The sequence below is a fragment of the Poromitra crassiceps genome, assembly GCF_964638095.1.
Source record: "Poromitra crassiceps genome assembly, chromosome: 26".
NCBI classification, from domain to species: Eukaryota; Metazoa; Chordata; class Actinopteri; order Beryciformes; family Melamphaidae; genus Poromitra; species Poromitra crassiceps.
The window spans coordinates 19061327-19083623 of NC_139640.1; the positions used below are offsets into that span (position 1 = coordinate 19061327).

General features: G+C 42.0%; 1 protein-coding gene across 1 annotated transcript in view; it reads left to right on the top strand.

The window, feature by feature from the left end:
- Positions 1–22297, top strand: part of LOC310798719 (NLR family CARD domain-containing protein 3-like) — a gene marked incomplete at both ends in the record, with an annotated part of 115584 nt that overhangs the window by 82539 nt on the left and 10748 nt on the right. The window contains 6 exons of the mRNA XM_083661273.1: positions 3897–5682; positions 5782–5955; positions 12498–12585; positions 12870–12955; positions 13517–13690; positions 13836–14009. Coding sequence (XP_083517399.1) covers positions 3897–5682; positions 5782–5955; positions 12498–12585; positions 12870–12955; positions 13517–13690; positions 13836–14009 — 2482 coding nt within the window. The remainder of the gene's footprint in view (positions 1–3896; positions 5683–5781; positions 5956–12497; positions 12586–12869; positions 12956–13516; positions 13691–13835; positions 14010–22297) is intronic.

Consider the following 22297-nt stretch of genomic DNA (forward strand, 5'->3'; position numbering starts at 1 on the left):
TCGCGAAACTTGTCAGATATATCAAGGAGGATGTCCTAGTCAGAATCAGAAGCTTTGTCATCTGCGCAAGGCTTGAACCCCGCCCATCGCCGCTTGCGGCTATATTATGGTTTATTTTTTATTTTCCTCTCTGCCTCATTGCAAATTCCCGTGGGTTGGTATACTGCAGAGACATGAGATTTGGCCCACTGACATATATGGTTGGTTCCTAGATGCTCCAGAAATATTTTGTGAATCGGCCTGATGGGGGCGCTATAATTAGGGGTTCAAATTTCAAACTTTGAAAGGCCATAACTTCCACGCCGTTGGTCCGATTTTCAAACTTTTTTTTTCCAGATGTTCAGGTGAACCTGCTCTTCAAAGTACCCCCCAGTTTCCTCAAGGTCCGCCTGGAAAGTTTTTGAGATATTTGGAAAAGTTTGGAAAACACATTTTTGACATCTCCTCCTAGACCGTTGAACCGATTTGCACCAGACTCGCCAGGAAGCATCTATGGAGCAAGCTCTACAATCGTGATTGGTGGATTTTTGAAAGCTACTTTAGTTTCGGAGATATTGATCGTTAAAGTTGAGAGGGGCGTGGCCTCACAGCTAAATTGTCATAACTTCATGACCGATTAAGGAATCTTCACGAAACTTGCAGGAGGTCTTCGGAGACCATCCCAGACCATGCGTGTCAAATTTTGTGCAATTCGACCAAAAGGGGGCGCCATAAACGCCAGAAATGGGCGTGGCTTAACATAAAAAAGGCTGTAACTCCACACCTGTTTGTCCAATGATCGCGAAACTTGTCAGATATATCAAGGAGGATGTCCTAGTCAGAATCAGAAGCTTTGTCATCTGCGCAAGGCTTGAACCCCGCCCATCGCCGCTTGCGGCTATATTATGGTTTATTTTTTCTTTTCGTCTCTGCCTCATTGCAAATTCCCGTGAGTTGGTATACTGCAGAGACATGAGATTTGGCCCACTGACAGATATGGTTGGTTCCTAGATGCTCCAGAAATATTTTGTGAATCGGCCTGATGGGGGCGCTATAATTAGGGGTTCAAATTTCAAACTTTGAAAGGCCATAACTTCCACGCCGTTGGTCCGATTTTCAAACTTTTTTTTTCCCAGATGTTCAGGTGAACCTGCTCTTCAAAGTACCCCCCAGTTTCCTCAAGGTCCGCCTGGAAAGTTTTTGAGATATTTGGAAAAGTTTGGAAAACACATTTTTGACATCTCCTCCTAGACCGTTGAACCGATTTGCACCAGACTCGCCAGGAAGCATCTATGGAGCAAGCTCTACAATCGTGATTGGTGGATTTTTGAAAGCTACTTTAGTTTCGGAGATATTGATCGTTAAAGTTGTGAGAGGGCGTGGCCTCACAGCTAAATTGTCATAACTTCATGACCGATTAAGGAATCTTCACGAAACTTGCAGGAGGTCTTCGGAGACCATCCTAGACCATGTGTGTCAAATTTTGTGCAATTCGACCAAAAGGGGGCGCCATAAACGCCAGAAATGGGCGTGGCTTAACATAAAAAAGGCTGTAACTCCACACCTGTTTGTCCAATGATCGCGAAACTTGTCAGATATATCAAGGAGGATGTCCTAGTCAGAATCAGAAGCTTTGTCATCTGCGCAAGGCTTGAACCCCGCCCATCGCCGCTTGCGGCTATATTTATTCTTGTTCTTCTTCTTCTTCTTCTTGTTCATCTGCCCCGATGCAAATTCCCCTGAGTTGGTAAATGGCAGAGACCTGACATTTGGCCCAATGACAGATATTGTTGGCTGGTAGGTGCTCAAAAAAGATTTTTCGAATCGGCCTGAAGGTGGCGCTATAATCGACAGTTTTACGTTAAAGGCCATAACTTCCACGCCGTTGGTCCGATTTTCAAACTTTTTTTTTCCAGATGTTCAGGTGGACCTGCTCTACAAATTTGCCATAAGGACCCTCAATGTCCGCCTGGAAAGTTTTTGAGATATTTGGAAAAGTTTGGAAAACACATTTTTTGCATCTCCTCCTAGACCGTTGGACCGATTTCCACTAGAATCGACAGGAAGCATCTATGGAGCAAGCTCTACAATCCTGAATTTGGAATTTTTGAAATCTACTTTAGTTTCGGAGATATTGATCGTTAAAGTTGTGAGAGGGCGTGGCCTCACAGCTAAATTGTCATCACTTCATGACCGATTAAGGAATCTTCACGAAACTTGCAGGAGGTCTTCGGAGACCATGCTAGACCATGTGTGTCAAATCTTGTGCAATTCGACCAAAAGGGGGCGCCATAAACGCCAGAAATGGGCGTGGCTTAACATAAAAAAGGCTGTAACTCCACACCTGTTTGTCCAATGATCGCGAAACTTGTCAGATATATCAAGGAGGATGTCCTAGTCAAAATCAGAAGTGTTTCTATCATTTGTGAAAGTGGGCGGCGTCTATGGTGTAAGCATGTAATAGCCGTAAATCAAGTCCATTCGCATCATCGGTTGCAAACTTCTCAGCTTCATCTGGAATGGCAATTCTGGCATGCTATTTTGCAATTTGACCAAAAGGGGGCGCCACAGATCTGAAAAGTGGGCGTGGCCTAACACAAAATATGCCATAACTTCACACCCGTTTGTAACTCCCAGGCTGTTTCTCCAATTTTCAAGCAACTTTTTTCCACATGTTCACCTGAACGTGCTCTACAAATTTGCCTCAAGGACTATTAGGTGTTCAATTTGCGCAAGGCTTGAACCCCGCCCATCGCCGCTTGCGGCTATATTTTTGTTTTGTTTTTGTTTTTAAACCAGGTGTGCTCAAGAACTGGGGTATCCTGCCGACAAACGCCAAAACAAGAGTGTCACAATGTATAATACCCCAGTCTTGACAGCAGCACACAACACAGTTTGGATGGTAAAAGCCTTTTTATATAAAAGATGCGGCAGCAAAAAGGTTACACTTCTGGGCAAAAATCTAATAGATAAGTCTAAAACCAGCAGTGAAGGTTTAAGAGAAGTACAGGATAAAAAGTCTTTATGACGCTGCTGGAGGGGGGGGGGGGGTTGTCCGGTGAAGGCAGTACAGTCACTCAGTAGGCAGGGGAAGGGCAATGTTAAAAACAGGGTCAATGTTCTTTAAGATAAGTCAATGATACCAGTCTTTAGGCCACCGCTGGTGGTGGTGGTGGGGGCGCTCGTTATTGTCCAGTTGTCGCGCCGTTTCCTCTAACATGCGCTCCAGGTGTGTTGGGGGAGTGTCCCATTTGCCTGCCAGGCAAGCAGAAAAACAAGAAAACACCACTCCAAATAGAAAAATAGAAACATGCAATATCACACTGGCTTCCTGGTTACACTTTGTGACACATACAACGTACAAGAAACAAATTTGAGAGAGACAAGAACATTTTGATTTATTTTGACTTGTAAAGACCTGTTTTACTTTACTTTTCTGAATGTATTTGAGTCATTATTTGTTTGGAATAAGCCAAATAATCTAAGCCAACAAGAACACAAGATCAACAAACTGCGAGTACCTTTGTGTTGGAACTTTATGGCGTATAGTGGCTATAGTTTAAAATAAAATAAGCCATAACAATGTCCAAACTCTCAAAATCATTTGCCAAACAAGATTTATTCATTTCAAGATTAAAAGGTCAATGAGCAAAATCATCTGGATAATCTGGTAAAATTATTAATTTATTAACGTGAGTGTACGCTGAACACAGTGGTGCACACTGGGAAACAAAACCGCACCACAGCAGTTGTCTTTCACACTGAGCTGCACACAGTCAGGACCTGTTTGTTCACTCACCAGTGATGAGCTGAAGAGATGTCATGGAGTGGAGATACACATTTACAAAAACATGTTCACATTTCTCATGTTTCCCAAAACATCTGCTCATTGATGTTGTTTTTCTTTGTTCTTTCAGAAACTCTTGATTCCATCTGCCAATGTGAAGTCAAATCCAGTCTGAAGGAGAAGTTTCAGTGTTTGTTTGAGGGGATTGCTAAAGCAGGAAACCCAACACTTCTGAATCAGATGTACACAGAGCATTACCTCATAGAGGGAGGGAGTGGGGAGGTCAAGGATGAGCATGAGATCAGACAAATTGAAGCAGCATCCAGGAAACCAGTGAGATCAGAAACAAAAATAAAATGTGAAGACATATTTAAACCCTTGCCTGGAAGAGACAAACCAACCAGAACAGTATTGACAAAGGGAGTGGCTGGCATTGGAAAAACAGTCTTTACACAGAAGTTCACTCTGGACTGGGCTGAAGACAAAGCCAACCAGGATATACAGTTCACATTCCCATTCACTTTCCGAGAGCTGAATCTGCTGCAAGGAAAAAAGTTCAGCTTGGTGGAACTTATTCATCACTTTTTTCCAGAGACCAAAGGAATCTGCAGGTTTGACAAGTTCCAGATTATGTTCATCTTTGATGGTCTGGATGAGTGTCGACTTCCTCTGGACTTCAAGAACAATGAGATCATGACTGATGTCACAGAGTCTACCTCAGTGGACGTGTTGCTGACAAACCTCATCAAGGGTAAACTGCTTCCCTTAGCTCGCCGATGGATAACCACACGACCTGCAGCAGTCAATCAGATTCCTCCTGAGTGTGTTGATGTGGTGACAGAGGTGAGAGGATTCACTGACCCACAGAAAGAGGAGTACTTCAGGAAGAGATTCAGAGATGAGCAGCAGGCCACAAGAATCATCTCCCACATCAAGAAGTCAGGAAGCCTCCTCATCATGTGCCACATCCCAGTCTTCTGCTGGATCACTGCTAATGTTCTGGACCATGTGTTGAAAACCAGTGAGAGAGAAGACCTGCCTAAGACCCTAACTGAGATGTACATCCACTTCCTGGTGGTTCAGTTCAAACAGCAGAACGTCAAGTACCATGGGAGAGCTGAGACAGATCCACACTGGAATACAGAGAGCAGGAAGATAATTCTCTCTCTGGGAAAACTGGCTTTTGAGCAGCTGGAGAAAGGCAACCTGATCTTCTATGAAGCCGACCTGACAGAGTGTGGCATTGATATCAGAGCAGCCTCAGTGTACTCAGGAGTGTTCACACAGATCTTTAAAGAGGAGTGTGGGCTGTACCAGGACAAGGTCTTCTGCTTTGTCCATCTGAGCATTCAGGAGTTTCTGGCTGCTGTTCATGTCATTGTCTCATTCATCGACTCTGGTGTCAATCTGCTGTCAGAAGCCTCATGGCGGCCTAAGCTATTGCGAGCCAAATCAGCATTAAAATACCTCTCACAGAGTGCCGTGGACAAGGCCTTAAAGAGTCCAAATGGACACCTGGACTTGTTCCTCCGCTTCCTCCTGGGCCTTTCACTAGAGACCAATCAGACTCTCCTACAAGGTCTGCTGAAACATACAAGTAGCTCACAGACTAATCAGGAAACAGTCCAGTACATCAAGAAGAAGATCAGAAAGAATCCATCTCCAGAGACAAGCATCAATCTGTTCCACTGTCTGAATGAGCTGAATGACGATTCTCTAGTGGAGGAGATCCAAATGCACCTGAGATCAGGAACTATATCTACAGACAAACTCTCCTCTGCTCTGTGGTCGGCTCTGGTCTTCATCTTACTGACATCAGAGGAAGAACTGGACATGTTTGACCTGAAGAAATACTCTGCTTCAGAGGAGGCTCTTCTGAGGCTGCTGCCAGTGGTGAAAGCCTCCAATAAATCTCTGTATGTGCATGGTTAACTAAACATATTCAATATATTAAATGTAAGATTCATACAGAGAAAAAAAAAATTCAAACTTTTAAACCGGTAATTATCCTCCAGGCTGAGTGACTGTCAGCTGTCAGAGAAAAGCTGTGAAGCTCTGGCCTCAGTTCTCAGCTCCCAGTCCTCTAGTCTGAGAGAGCTGGAGCTGAGTAACAACAACCTTCAAGATTCAGGACTGAAGCTGCTCTCTGCTGGACTGGAGAGTCCACACTGTAGACTGGAGATTCTCAGGTAAGATCAGGTTATGATACTTCTGGTTAAAAATATGTTGTAACTATAATATTAAACAACAGCAATAGAGAGCACACTTCAAGATTAAAGTCAATCAAGGTGCAGGGCCACGGTAGAAATGTACAAAAGAGTAAAGGCCAGCACTCAAAAAAGTCATTTAGGAGTTTTTAATACTTAGCATGCACAGCAGCAACAACGTACATCAGCCTATAAACTGTGCCCAGCGCCCAGCGCAGCGCAGATTAGTGGGCGTGGACCAGCCCACTCCATATTTTGGTATCGGCGCTACACGCAGCCTTAAGCATTACAACCACACCTTTTAAGCGTAAAATTATGCACAGTCTGCTCATTGGAGAAGTGCAGTAAACGAGTCACAAGCTTGCATTTTAAGCTCCAATTCCACGGAGCGATCCAGTCCGGTCAGAAAGCCAAGCGCTCTGATCTCCCCCCCTCCCTTTCATCCCTGTCTGTCTCATATATTTTATTCCATATTATTATGCTTCTCAAACCAATCTGACTGCAGTTTAAATACTGCAAGCATGTAAATACGCTACACTATAGCAAGATCAAAGTGAAAAGAATGTTCTAAACGCATCGGCTAGAAAAATATAGCCTATCCCTATGTCATGATGAGATTAGATTGGTGAAAGTTTGTCCAGAATTATATCGTTTTGCTACCTTTTCTTCTCCCCTGCTGCACAGGTAGGATGATGCACATAAATATAGCCTACATTATGTAAATTCATTGCATAAATGTGTTTTTATTGTAACAGTAAATGTGAAGTAAGCCTAATCTTATTGGAGCAGAGCGGACATAGTAGAACCGTGTTACGGCTGTCTCTCACCTAAATCACGTTGTATCTGCAAGGGATATATATACCACCTGGGGTACATATATGTTTCACATAGGGTTGTGTTTGGATTTCTATGTTTTATTTTGGCCAATATTGAAATGTTCGAGAATTGCATGTTGTGTGAACAGAAACATTATTTCTATCTACCACTTTAGGCAATTTATGCTAATTTGGTTGATATTTCTTCTCGAAATGTATTAGTCTCAATGCATGCTGGGAGATTTGAGGGAGTGAGAGAGAGAGAGAGGGGGAGAGAACAGCCTCTGAATGACAGGGGCGAGAGTGTGAGATGGCAGAGGAGAGCTCCGCGCAATTACAATAGACTATAACCGGCGCACTGAATAAGGCCTGGTTTTGAAAAGGGCGTTCTGGCCTTAAATACCGGCCTAACGCTATCTTCCCCCCTGGCGTTAATTTAGCGCTTAGCGCTTTTCAAAACCAGGCCTTATTCAGTGTGCCGGGGATATTACTGTGCTCTCTCTCACTCCCTCTCTCTCGTGCATCAGGCAGGCACAATGACAGATGGAAAAAAAGTTGTTATACCATAGTTTTGAGCCCCTGTCATTCAGAGACTGTTGCATCTGTGCAGTGGGGGAGAAGACAAGGTAGCGAGAGAAAACAATATCATTCTGCCCAAAAAAATATTCACTGCGCCGGCTCCCCTACCAAAGCCACACATGTGAAATCTCCCAGCATGCATTGAGGCTAATACATTTCGACAAGAAATAGCAACCAAATCGTGGTAGAAAGTGGTAGATAGAAATAATATGTATGTTAACACAACATGCAATTCTAGAACATTTGAATATTGGACAAAATAAAACATAAATATCAAAACACAACCCTATGTGAAACATATGTAATCCAGGTGGTATACATATCCCTCGAAAATACAACGTGAAGGGTGACAGCCATAACACGGTTCTACTGGGGGTCTACTGTGATGTCCACTCCAGCAAGACTTGGCGTAGGCTACTTCACACGTACTTTTACAATAAAAACACATTTATGCAATGACTTTACATAATGTAGGCTATATTTATGTGCATCATTTAGCCTGTGCAGCAGGTAGTTTACAAGTTATAAAACGACCTGCCCTGAATGAGCCGAGTGGGGGTGCTTGTTCACTATTGTGAAAGTTATGTGTTTACAACATAAAGATCGTATCAGGAATGTCACCGATAGTTAACGTTCTATATTGTAGGCTACAGGGAGACTGCATCAGCCCTGCTGAACAGATCTGTATTTGGCTGGCTGTAGGTTGAATCATTTTATTCAGGCTATGATCTGTGATGTGCTGAGATATCCAAATTGGCAGAGATGACAGCATAAAGCCGCAACCCGCGGACTGGATCGAGTGGATTGAAGCTTCGAAAGAAAGAATGTCATTGAGTAACTGCAGTTCACCAATGAGCACAGTTGTGAATAATTCTACACTTAAAAGGCGTGGTTATAATGGTTAAGGTGCTAATTTAAGGCCATTGCTACGATAGAGCCCTTTGTCTTTGTTACTAATAGTGCTCTTGTGTTCTGTCATATGAGTTTTTAGCTCTCTTGTGGTTTTACCGACATAACACAGTCCACAAGGACACTTCAAAAGATAAACAACAAACCTGGTCTTACATGTAAGTATACTATTGATAGAAAACATTCTACCTGAGTGTGGGTGTAACTATACTATTGTCTGCTGATTTCTGATACATGTTTTTTTTGCACACACCAATACACACAAACAAAAGAGCCACAGGTGTAACAGATAGACAGGGACAAAAACAAAGATAACTTACAATTTGGAGAGTAGAGCATGCGGATCACTTTAATATCATGTTTCCCTGGAGGTGGGGGTTTGGCCTCAGGGGTCATCTTGTAGACATGAACATGTGAAATTGAGAATGAGAAATTTCATGGGTGAAATTTGACTCTGGTACCGAATTTGAAACGTAGTTCAGAGTGCAGATCAAGCCAGAAAAACTGATACAGCATGGTGATCCAGAGGCATAATGTGGGTGCCACCCACATTATGCCTCTTGATGTGTTGTTATTTGAAATGATATCACGAGTATTATTTATTTTAGATATTTTCCTAGGAATCGTATAGGGCTGGATGATATAGACAAAATCAACGATTGCAATATTTTTGACCAAATACCTCAATATTGCAACAATATTGTAGGGATGAATATTGGTGCAAAATACCATACAATGAGATTATTTAAAAAAATCATCAGGAATGTGGATATAATAACTAAGTGGGTAAAGGCAAATATTAAAACAGCTAGAACAGTCTGGTAAGTCCAGCAATTTACACCACTTAACTGTTATGCAGCCTTTAAAACCACGAAAAGAAACACTTATGCCATATCATATTAGAATATCCAAAATCGAAGACGATATCTAGTCTCACTCATATCATGATATTGATATATCGATATATTGACCAGCCCTATATTGGTATCGAAGTTAGAAATTCTAGTATTGTGACAGCCCTTATATACGGTCTACACAACTTTGTTGCAGTTACAATTTCAAGCGGCTGCCAGACTGTGGCCTTTGGCCACAAGCAGAAGTGTCATGCCCTTTGAAACTGAGGGAGCAGTTGCCCCCTCACATTTTAGTTTTATTTTATTTATTTATTGCAAAATTCATGGTGGTCATTAGTAGAATCCCATTTTCAAACACGTGAAAATTAAATGCTGTTAGTTATAGGCATAGTTTGCATAGCAAGTTAGTTGGCTATTGCATCAGGCAGCTAAGGTTAGCAGTGTAATGTTAGCAATCGTTCAACCGTGCTGTTTACACACCAGGAGAGACTTAACATTTTCCAGAGTGTCTGTGCTGTGTGGCTGTGCCGAGCATGGTGTGGTGTAAAGGGCAGTGTTGCTAACTCCTTTCCAAGCAAAGTCGCTATTGGCTGCTCAGAAGGTCGCTAGAAGTCGCTAAATGACGTCACATGCTAATTTTGCATATCAAATTATGCTTAGAAAACACACCTCGGCGTAGCCAGTGTAATCATTGACTGAATGGTTGTAATATTAAGTGCTGAGTGACTCCACCCGCCCGGGCCAGATTCAGCATACGCTGTTAGAAATTACAAGTAAACCCTATCCTGCTGCTCTCTCAGTGAAGGAGAGGGGCTGCACTGAAGCGCTGTGTGTGTCAGACAGGCAGAGATGAGGAGAGAGAGAGAAAACCCAAGGCAGCCGCACCAATTTATACGCAAAATCCATTAAATTCAACAGATTTGGTTGTTCCACCCAGTTCCCCTGGTCAGAAAAAGTCACCAGATTTGTCGCTAGACACATTTCGGAAATAAAGTCGCTAGGGGGGTCTGAAAAGTAGCTGAATATAGCGACAAAGGCGCTAAGTTGGCAACACTCGTAAAGGCACAATGTGTCTTCCTGTTCCTGACGCAGGGCGGAGGATTGGCTGCCTTCAAAATAAAAGTTAATTATGTTTGTCACTTTTCATAAATGGTAAAAACTGGGGAATATGGGACAACATTAGCACACATGTTCATTGGGACCATTATATTAAACATACACCGACACTATGTGACATAGACATTTAAAAACGATTCTGAAAAGTGAAAAACTTAACTTGGCAATTTTATTTTGAAGGGAGGGTGTTAAGTGAATTCAATTCAATTCAATGATTTTGACTAAATACAACACTGTATGGGTTAATGAGTGTGTATATGTATTAGGGGTGTCGAAACGTCACGATATCTATATCGTCAGAAAAAAATGATATCGTAAAAAAAAAAAAAAAAATGCTCCTGAATAATAATAGAACAAATTTATCAGAATCAACACGCATGAGATAGGGGGTAGACTACTACTGGCATGGCAAAACAGCTCAAGGGGTACATAAGATTACATAAGTTTAGGGACCATTGAGCATGAGTTATTTAAGAAATAGATTGTATACTTTATTTTTCTTTCACCATGCAACAAACATTTAGTTTGTGACAGTGTGACACATTCTATTGCAAGAGAAGCATTATCTTCCATGTTGTTTTCTAGTTATTATAATAACAATTTCCAAAAACAGCATTTGTTTTGCATTCTGTGTATTTCAAATGCAAGACTATTTTTCCACTATTTTCCCAGGGCTCCCTTGAAAAGAGGTTTCGATTTCAACGGGACTCACATGGTTAAATAAATAATGATTAAATACATAAAAATTATTTACTTTTGTTAAAAAAAAATATTGTTAAAATATCGTATCGTTATCGTGAACCCAATATCGTGTATCATATCGTATCGTGAAATTAGTGTATCGTGACACCCCTAATATGTATAAAGAGTCTATAACATTATATATGCATACCCTAAAAGAAATAATGCACAATATCTTGTATTTTGAACAATGCAGAGTAATCCAGGTATTAAGATTTACTGTGTAGAGATAAGAACATACATTTTATTGTTATATGACAGATTGAAATTGTGTTCCTTTACATCCTCCCAAAATCATTTTTATCAGTGGGTGTCTGTGTGTGTGGAGGGGTTGGGAGTGTCTGTGTGTGTGTGGGGGGGAGTGGCGTGTCAGCAACATCATGATTCATGACACAAAAGGTGACGCAAATCGTGACTGACAGACACCGCCCAACCGCCGGTCCACCTAGGCAATTTTATTATAGTATTAATTGAGGGACAATGCACATCACTGTAAATGTGCCAGTGTTAGCAAGATGGCTAATTTTCAACTTCTGTCCTTTGGAACTCCAGTTCGATTGCCAGTGCCACACACACACACACACACACACACACACAGACAGGCACTGACACAAGTATTATTCCTAACATACAGGTTGGGGCATGGTGGCGCTTCACAGCAAGAAGGTCCTGGGTTTGATTCCTGCCTGGGACACTGTTGGCATGGCTGGTATGTCTCCCCATGCCTTTCGTGCCTGGTGCCCAGGTGGGTTATCTCATACTGCAAAAAGGGCCTTTCTGTGTGGAGTTTGCATGTTCACCCCATGCTTCTCTGCGGTTTCCTCCATAAGATCAATAAATGAAGCCCCAGTAAAAGCATGCACAAAGACAACGCCTGACTGGCGACTGATGCAAAAAAGTTGGTCCCCGAGCGCTTCACTGCAGCTGCCCCCGCTCTCTGCCTGGATGGAGGAGGACGAGCCAGGATGTGAAAATGCAGAGATTGAATTTCACGGTGCCATTCTAGCATGTGTGTGCCACCCCCGAACATGTGTCATGCATTGTAGTTTGGTTGCTCATGACTATTAAAAAACGGGTTTGTCCGTCCAGTTTCATCATCATTCACCATGTTGATGATGAATGAGCACCCAGAAAGGGGAAAACATGCAAACTCCACAGAGAAAGGACCTGGGATGGACCGGCGTTCAAACCCTTTTTGCTTTGAGGCAACAGTGCTAACCACTGTGAACTCTACTTTTAGATCAGGGAAACATCAATCAACATTATTATCAGTAATTATTTGAAGCAAAAATCACAGACAAGAATGATTTTTGATTGATTGATTGATTGATTGAAGTGTTTATTTCGAATATGAAAGCAAAATAATAAAATAAAAGCCATTTCAGAAACAAAGAAAAAATAGAATATATACATATTCGAAAAGGAGTGGGAAGAAGTAAAACTTATTAACTCCCACCCCTTCATTTTAAAAGAGAATACAATTTTCACAATTTATTTTCTTGCCCTTCAGGCTGAGTGGCTGCCAGCTGTCAGAGAGAAGCTATGAAGCTCTGGCCTCAGTTCTCAGCTCCCAGTCCTCTACTCTGAGAGAGCTGGACCTGAGTAACAACGACATGCAGTATGTGTTTGACCTGAGGAAATACTCCGCTTCAGAGAAGGCTCTTCTGAGGCTGCTGCCAGTGCTCAAAGCCTCTATTAAAGCTATGTAAGTGGATAGATAACTGGATATATTAACTTCATTAAATGTGATGCGAGTACAAAATGGAAAACATAACATAACTAATTCTCGTTCAGTCTGAGTGGCTGTCAGCTGTCAGAGAAAAGCTGTGAAGCTCTGGCCTTAGTTCTCAGCTCCCAGTTCTCTATTCTGAGAGAGCTGGAGCTGAGTAACAACAACCTTCAAGACTCAGGACTGAAGCTGCTCTCTGCTGGACTGGAGAGTCCACACTGTAGACTGGAGACTCTCAGGTAAGATCAGGTTATGATACTTCTGGTTAACAATATGTTATAATATTGTCTGCTGATTTCTGATAAATGTTTTTTTGTAGTTATACATTTTCAGCATCCATCAAGCAAGGTGAACAGGTAAAAATGTCTGTTTTGTCAGGTTAACTCAAAACAAGCTCACAGATAAATGCTGTAAGGAGTTGTCATCAGTTCTCAAGGTGAGGGAGCAACAAAGTGTAGATTTTCAAACTTCTAAACCACTAATTTTGCTCCAGGCTGAATGACTGTCAGCTGTCAGAGAAAAGCTGTGAAGCTCTGGCCTCAGTTCTCAGCTCCCAGTTCTCTAGTCTGAGAGAGATGGACCTGAGTAACAACAACTTTCAAGATTCAGGAGTGACACTGCTCTCTGCTGGACTGGGGAGTCCACACTGTAAACTGGAGACTCTCAGGTTATGATACTTCTGGTTAACAATATGTTGTAACTATAACATTGTCTGCTATTTCTGATAAATGTTTTTTGTACTCATAGGTTTTAAGCATTTGTCAAACAAGGTGAACAAGTAAAAATGTCTGTTTTGTCAGGTTGACTCAAAACAAGCTCACAGAGAAATGCTGTAAGGAGTTGTCATCAGTTCTCAGCTCCCATTCCTCTAGTCTGAGAGAGCTGGACCTGAGTAACAACAACCTCCAAGATTCAGGACTGAAGCTGCTCTCTGCTGGACTGGAGAGTCCACAATGTAGACTGGAGACTCTCAGGTAAGATCCGGTTATGATGCTTTTGTGTAACAATTTGTTGTAACTATAAGACGGTATGCTGTTTTATGATGGATCTTCTTTGTAGTCATAATTATTCTACATTTGTCAATGTGAACAAGTAAATCATTTATATCATTTACAACAGGTTGAATCAAAACAAACTCACAGAAAAATGCTGTAAGGGGTTGTCATCAGTTCTCATCTCCCAGTCCTCTAGTCTGAGAGAACTGGACCTGAGTAACAACGACTTACAAGATTCAGGACTGAAGCTGCTCTCTGCTGGACTGGAGAGTTCACACTGTAGACTGGAGACTCTCAGGTAAGATCAGGCTATGATGCTTTTGTGTAACAATTTGTTGTAACTATATAAGACTATATATACTACTATATAAGATGGTATGCTGTTTTATGATGGATTTTCTTTTTTGTAGTCATAATTATTCTACATTTGTCAATGTGAACAAGTAAATAATTTATACCGTTTACATCAGGTTGAATCAAAACAAACTCACAGAAAAATGCTGTAAGGGGTTGTCATCAGTTCTCAGCTTCCAGTCCTTTTGTCTGAGCGAGCTAGACCTGAGTAACAATGACCTGCATGATTCTATGCATGTTTGATTTTTTTATTGTCCACTTTACACACATATTAGAAGAAGAAGAAAAAAACGACACTACAAAACCAAGGTGAGACAGCTAAAAAATAAAATGAATTACGATAACGGGGGGTGGGGGGGGTGGGAGGGTGTCACCCAGAACCAGCCATCAGATTCAGTGGTATTAGAGCAACGAAATTCAACAAAGTGCCCCAGAATGTCTCAGAGGAGCCACCGAACCCACCGCTGAATACAGCAAGTTCAGTGACTCCTCAAGGACACCCCAGGTCCAATTCCATCAAAAACAGGGACCCAAAACAAGATTGCAATGAAGGGCGGCTCAAGGTTATTCACTCAGTAAAGCAGCAACCCTATACGAGGGATCAGCCGAGCAGCATTTTGGTAAACAAACAACGTTTCTGGGGAGAAATGCAATGGGACCCTATGGAGCCAGCTTTGAGTGTTCACTCTAGCCCCGGCTATGTTGTTTACATTTTAAAAACTGTTAGTTTACACAACTTTAACACAACATGCATAGAGTACATTACTGTAGCATCAGGAGCATAAGGACAATATATATATATATATACATTAGGGCTGTCAATCAATTAAAATATTTAATCTGGATTAATCGCATGATTGTCCATAGTTAATCCCGATTAATCGCAAATTAATCACACAATTTTTAATCTGTTCTAAATCTACCTTAAACCAATGTTTTTCAAGTTTTTAATACTCTTATCAACATGGGAGTAGACGAATATGCTTGCTTTATGCGGATATTAGGGATGGGCCGATCGGATACTGGTATCGGGTATCGGCCCCGATATAGCACAAAATTCTAGATTGGGTATCGGTGGCAAATGGCCCGATCCATAGACCGATCCATAGGGGCCATTCTATTCACTCTAATTCTATGTGTGCACACCTGGTAGACTGTTTCCAAACAAGCTGATGTAGGCTAGGCAGGAGCAGCTAACAGCATGGAGCAAGCCAGAGGATCACCTATTTGGAGGTATTTCATGCTAGCTACGCCAACCAGTTTGACACAGGGCTCGACATTAACAGCTGCCCAGTTGATAAGGTGACATCACACACGGACCCTCTCTCTCCCTCTCTCATCTCCCTGATGCAGCCCTGCTTGATTAAGAGCAACTCAACTCTGCAGCTAGTTAACAATCTTTAACGAGCAGCTGTTGCATGCTGTCCAGAGACGTGAAACGCTGTCCAGAGACAATAATATGGACTGTCTATAACCCTGAAGTTTGCGTGAGGACATAGCCGACATGTAAGCTGTGATACTTATGTTGTGAATAATTCTACCTCATTCTGTTTGTTTAGCATAGCCTTGCCGACGTCTTGCTCCATTGACTGACGGTTTAAGTACCCTACTTTTCAGATGAAGTTACCTTACCTTATTATCAGTGCTGTTCAGGCTAATGTAGGATTATGTAGGCTAATGTTGATTATTGTGTGGGAATAATAGTAGCCTAATTCTGTATCCTGTATTCGTGTATGGACACAGTTGAAATGTTTATTACTCGCCCTTATTAAAACAATCTGTTAATATGTGCTAAACAAGAGAGGTAATGTTAGTTACTTATCTCAATACACAGTGTACTTAGCTATTGTATAACATAAATAACTGTCATATTTGTTATATTTGGATTTACATTAAACTCAAGACCATTCATTTGCTCATGTTTATTTCAGACCCTGTAATATCTGTATGTTCAACTCAGTTCAAGGAAATAATCAAAGCTCAAACAACAAAGGATTCTCTGACAGGAATCATTTCCATATTGTACCACCAACCCATGCCAGTTGACTAAGTGCATAGTATTTTAATGACTCAAAATATAAGGTGACCAAGAATGGCAACCATATTACAGTTTTGGCAACCCAAAGCTGATGCCTAGCGACTGCGGAGTCGCAGGGCTGCATCGGGGAGATGATAGAGAGAGAGAGTCTGTGTGTGATGTAATCTTATTAGGGTCGATTTAAGGTTTTAGGAATATTAGAAACATGTTTATTTTGGGGTGCACATTTTCCTGTCCCTATTTTTTATATGCTAAAATGTGGTTGCCACTGAGGCAACCACAGGCCAATATATTTTTTTAAATGGTTGCCAAGGGCAACTGGACAGCCGTTAATGTCAAGCACTGGTATCAGATCGGTACTCGGTATCTGCCGATACTGGACCCCCACATATCGGATCGGTATCAGAGGCGCGAAAAAGGCGGATCCGAGCATCCCTACAAACATCCCTATGTTTATTATTATTGGAACAGTGACAGATACTGTCCAGAATATTCTTCAGAATAACCTCAAGGGTGTGCATGCTGAACCATACTGTATACTGAAGTAGAAGCATATAGGCTACTGTAGTAGGCTGCATAATTAGCCTACTGGTTCATCTGAACAAAACAAACTAAGAGCACAGCTTAGAATGGCATTTATAAATGTATTTTGTAATATAGCAGCAGTGTTAGGCTAGTGAAGACTACAGTAAATATCGGCAAATGAAGACTAAATCTCAAAGACTAGATGCTGTTGAGATTTGAGGCCTCTTAATTGTGCCGAACAACATTGGAGAGCTTTGTGTTTGTGCAAAGAATATGGGTAGTATCATATTATGTAATTGGCCTTTGGTAGGCTATTGTTATTATTGCTACACTGTAGTTAGAATACTCACGCATCTCTGAGACTGCAGTGTCAGTCTCTTAACACATTCACTGCCAACAGTTTTTTTTTTTTACTGTAGGTAGCTTCTGCCAAGGTTTTTTTTTGAGGATTCTGGCTCATCTTTCAAGAGCCGAGGATTATTTTCTGCTAGGACTTTGTGAACACAAAATATCTCAAAATAACTAATAGAATGTGTGCTTTCTCTGTCTAAAAGAGTTAGTTTGTAGAGTTAGTAGTTATGTAGGCATTAGCAGTTGAATACAGCATGGTTTCAGCGTCTGAAAAGGAAAGCTGAGAAAAATGCCTTTTTGTGAAATTCGATAGAACAGTCACTTTAACCATTTATTTTTGGCATCAGTAAGACATCAGACATCTAAACAATATAGTTCTGAACAGTAATTTCCTCCATAACAGCACCCGCACCCCCCTCTCCTTCAAACTCCTCCCTCCGTGGGCGTGTCTCTGGTGGCTTTGCAGCGTTTGTCACAAGCGAGTTTCTGCTGCCTGTCTGTGCTGCATCCCTCCCTGGCGGCCCTCGTTGGGCGAGTCTGGATGGGGTTTTGCTCGTTTCTTGGGTTTTCGGTTGAGAGCTTTGATGAAGCTTTGTGCGATTCTGGGCTTATGCTGCGTGTTTCAAAGTGTGTTGCACCCAGTCTATTTTTGGAACCCCCCACCGTTGTGCGCCACCGTTGTGCACCAGCGTGAAAGCGTTTTCGCCTACAGTATGAGAATGGCTTCCTCACGCTTTTCCCTGCAGTTTTGGCTGGCTTTCTCTAGTCTGGAGAGCACTGTCGCCACTTAGTGGGTCGGTGTGAATGGGTTGTACACGTTCGGTGGCTCCCATAATTTTATAGGAGATGTAAAAGGGTTAGATCCACGTCCCACCGTCAAATTTTTTTTTTTTTTTTTTGAGGAGTTAAAGCAGCTACGAGCAACTTTTTCGATTGTTATTAAACAGTATAAATTTAATATCAATGCATCACATCTTACCTCTAATAGTCGACGAGACCAAGGCAGAGTAGTCTCGCTTGAACCCCGAGTGAATCGGCCAGTGTAGTCTGTCTGTGGCCAGGGCAGATCAGGAAGTGAAATGAAACGGTTTGCAGCAGCCACTTCAGCCATAACCACAAAATAACTTCCAAAAAACCTGTTAGAATATAACGAGAGATGTTCCCGAGAGTATCCGTGGCGTTCACATTGTTTATGTTATGTTGCTAGGCAGCGCAAACGGCAAAGGCAGGCAGCTGCGTTTCACTTCCGGGTTTCACTTCCGCGTTTCACTTCCGGGTGTAGCCGGGCCGGCCGTAGGAGAGAGAGAGAGAGAGCCCCCTGTTGACGCGAGTTTAGACAGACACAGACTTAATAATCACCTAAGGGAGCAATCTCCGATTGACAAGGCTTTGGTATCAGCTACTATTATAGGTAAGATGTGATGCATCAATATTGTAATTATACTGTTTAATAACAATCGAAAAAGTTGCTCGTAGCTGCTTTAACTCGTCCACGGCAGTCAACCGTTGTTTTTTTTTTGACGAGTTAACTCGTCCACGGCAGTGAACGTGTTAATGAGTAGTCTTGCTGGCAAGACTAGTTAACGAGCCGCAGCTGGTGGGCGAGGGTGCGCTCTCTCCCTGCCTCGCTCACTCCCCGCCTCTCTCTCTCGCTGTCTTGGTCTCTCTCTCTCTCTCACTGTCTCACATCTTCTCAATTTGCAGGACGTGTGGAAAGTCATGAAAAGGCTGTGCAGTCCTGCACAAAGCAGAACATCTGCTCACCCTACTTGAAGCTGAACTTGTCATTATACCCTTTTCTTTCTCCTTTTCTGCTCCTCACGGAGATTTGTTTCTGCTTTACTTCTTGATTTCCAAAACTACGGGTGGACCAAGGCTCAAACATCACAGAAAGTGCATGCGTTAATCGCGTGTAAAAAATAAATTGTGGCGTTAAAAGGAATTTGCTTTAACGCGTTATTATCAGTTAACTTTGACAGCCCTAATATGTATATATATATATATATATATATATATAAATATATATATATATATAGTATTGTATAACGTCATATACCAATCTGTCACTAATCATGATGAAATAGGACAAAAAACTAAAATGGGCGGGACAGTTGTATGAAGTTATATACAGTATATATATCAGTTTCAATAATGATGAGGGGGGAGAGGGGGGGGGGGTAATTGTATAACATTATATATCAGTCTGTCAATAATCTTGAACATGAAGAAAACATAATAGGGACAGTTCTATAACATTATGGGCTCTATCTTCCCAAAAGCGCTAATTTAGCGTTTGCGCTCGTTTAACGCTGTGCGCAATGCAAATTGGGGGCGGACACAAGCACATGCCTGTGATAATTGTACTGGGCATTGGCTGCCCGATGCCAAAGCAGGCGTTGTTTCAGCGCTAAAATGTGGGATTGATGGCATTACCCTATCGTCAGCAGCGCGCAATTACTTTGCGCTAAGAGCTTTGAAAAGGACCTTTTACGTGCAAATACCTCTCTGCGCTGGGTGCACTGCAAGGAGATTACGCCTGCGCTCCCAGTGCAGAGAGGTATTTGTGCAGTGGAAAGTGGAATTCCTTTTGGATATGTCATTACGCACAGCCTTGCCACGCCAAGACATCAAATTATGCTGCTAAAATTGGGTATTAGCAGATAATTCAGTGAGGCAATCAACTATAACTCACTGAGAAACATTTATCACATCGCAAAGAGGGAAATTAATTGAGAAAACTTGTTGGACAATGGACATAGGCTATTTACCTTCATAACCCGAAGGGTCGTTGGCACCACAGACGATCTGTCAATAAGTTCCCTCTGTCCTCGCATGAGTGAGTACACTCTATTATGCATGGAGAGAATTACAGCATATTGCATGCCCCTGTAAACAGCCATTGCAAGACGGGAATCTGATTGGTTTTGATTGACGTAATGCCCAGCCTTGCCTGGCCACGCCTGTGAATAATTCTGGTAGTTAACTCATTCTCTGCCAGGGTCATTTCGGTCTGTGTGCTCCCAGTGCCAGGATTTTGAGGATATTTCCTGATCTTCCAGGACCCACAGAATATTCTATGCTAGGAATAAAATTACACAACATATCTCACAATAAAGCAGAGACTCTATTCTTACCCCTTGTAAAAAACTGAAACTCTACCATGTTTCCTTGTTTAGTTACAAGCAGTGGAAGTTAGCTTGTTTTCACTAAAAATGCCCTCCTTGGAAGGGAAATATGAGAAAAAGAGGTTTTTAGTGAAGGACACCGTTTCAAGCAGAACTCTCTTTTGAGCCTTTTATTTTTTTGCCTCAGTGACACATCAGACATATACAGTATTTGTTTTCCCAAAAAAAAAAAAAGTTTTTACTGACTTTTACTTCCTGGAACTTATTTACCAGATAGTCCAAGACTGGACGGACCTTGAACAATCTGTCACCTGGGTTTGCTACAGTATTGTCAGTAAAATGGAAGAACCTCAGAATAAGTTGGAACCTATTTCGAGACATGGTCTTTCCGAAATAACAAATGGAACCAAATGAACCCTTATGCTCTCTCTCTCTCTATCTCTCTCTCTCTCTCTCTCTCTCTCTCTCTCTCTCACACACACACACACACACACTCTCTCACACACACGCACACAGGAATCACAGGCAGCTGCAGGCACCCAAATGGCTGCTCATGATCGTCACTAACGTATCGATCACAATAAAACTACATACCTTCTGCACAACGTTGCACAACACAGAGCTAGTCGAGTCGCTAAGTTTACACAGACGGCTGTGTGTGATCATTTCATCTCAAACGCGATAAAAAAAATAGGCTACAACAACAAAAGAAACGCCCGCGTCTTCCTCGCCATCCGAGAACTCTGGGTCGGACTCTGTTTCGGACTCTGTTTACTGCTAAATGGGTGACTATACTATAAATACTAAACGTGATTTAGCGGGTTCCTTTCATCAGTTTGACTTGAAACAATGTCACAGGCTGGGAAAGGGTCTGATCTAATGTAAACAAGCAAAACATGAAAGTACGTCCGGGTACGTCTTTGGCACAGAACGCCATTGTTAAAAGTCCGTCCGGGTACGTCTTTGGCAGAGAATGAGTTAAGACCGCCCAAATCCCGTTTGCGCAAGCATTTTGGGGCGCAGATGATTTTGGCATGGCTCTAATTTGCGTTTGCGGCCGAGAATGCCATCCCCAACATATTTCGGGGCTGTTTTAACTTAGAAATCAGGGATGTCACGTCTACCAGACAATTATATCACTTTTAAACAGTTACATTTCTGTATAAATAATTACAAGTATGCTCCCGTGAGGTGGGGATGTGCTGAGAAGGTGATCGGATGCAACCTGTTATACCTTCAGGACCTGCATGCAGCCAGGACACTGAAGCGGTCTCGTAAGATCATGGCCGACCCCTCCCACCCTGGCCACAAACTCTTCAAAACTTTCCCCCTCAGCAAGAGACTGAGGTCTGTCAAGACCAGAACCACTCGCCACAAGAACAGTTTCTTCGCCACCGCCATCGGCCTGACCAACAAGGCCCGAAAGCCACTTCCATCAAGGACCCTACACCTCCTACAAACCCCACTACCTCCTCCTGAACTCAGCTGAATCCCCCCACTGACATGAGCCCCCCCCCAAGCAAACGTCACTTTGCAACTACAGCAGTTGGACTTCACTCGTTACTTAAATGATTATAGCTGCTTCTCCTACAAACTTTACACCATTAGATTACTCTTGTTAACTCATTCATGGCCAGTTTAGGACTGACAATATTTAGCACAGGCCAAAGATTTCCATAATTGTTGGTCATCTTTCAAGACCCACAGTAAATTATCTATTAGCACCAAAGTGATTTGCAATACCTCAAAATGAAGATGTACGTCTCTGGGTTCACCAGGAAAAAAAAGTGAGCTTTTAGCATGTTCTGTACTCTACTTATAGCCATTTATATACACCCTGTTTTCACCAAAAAGGTCTCTCGGAGAAGAGAAACAGCAGAAAAGGCAATTTTTGTAAAAGAGACAATCTCAGGCAGAACTCGCTCTCAATTCTTTTATTTTGAACTGTATTGACATCAGACATGTAAATATTATTCATTATGACACAAATGACAATATATATATATATATATATATATATATATATATATATATATATATATATATATATATGAAGTGCTTTTTTTACATTCAACAATACAGTTTACTCAGTGTGAGTGAGTGTGCAGACAGACAGACAGACAGACAGACACACAGACAGACACACAGACAGACACACAGACACAGACACACACACACACACACACACACACA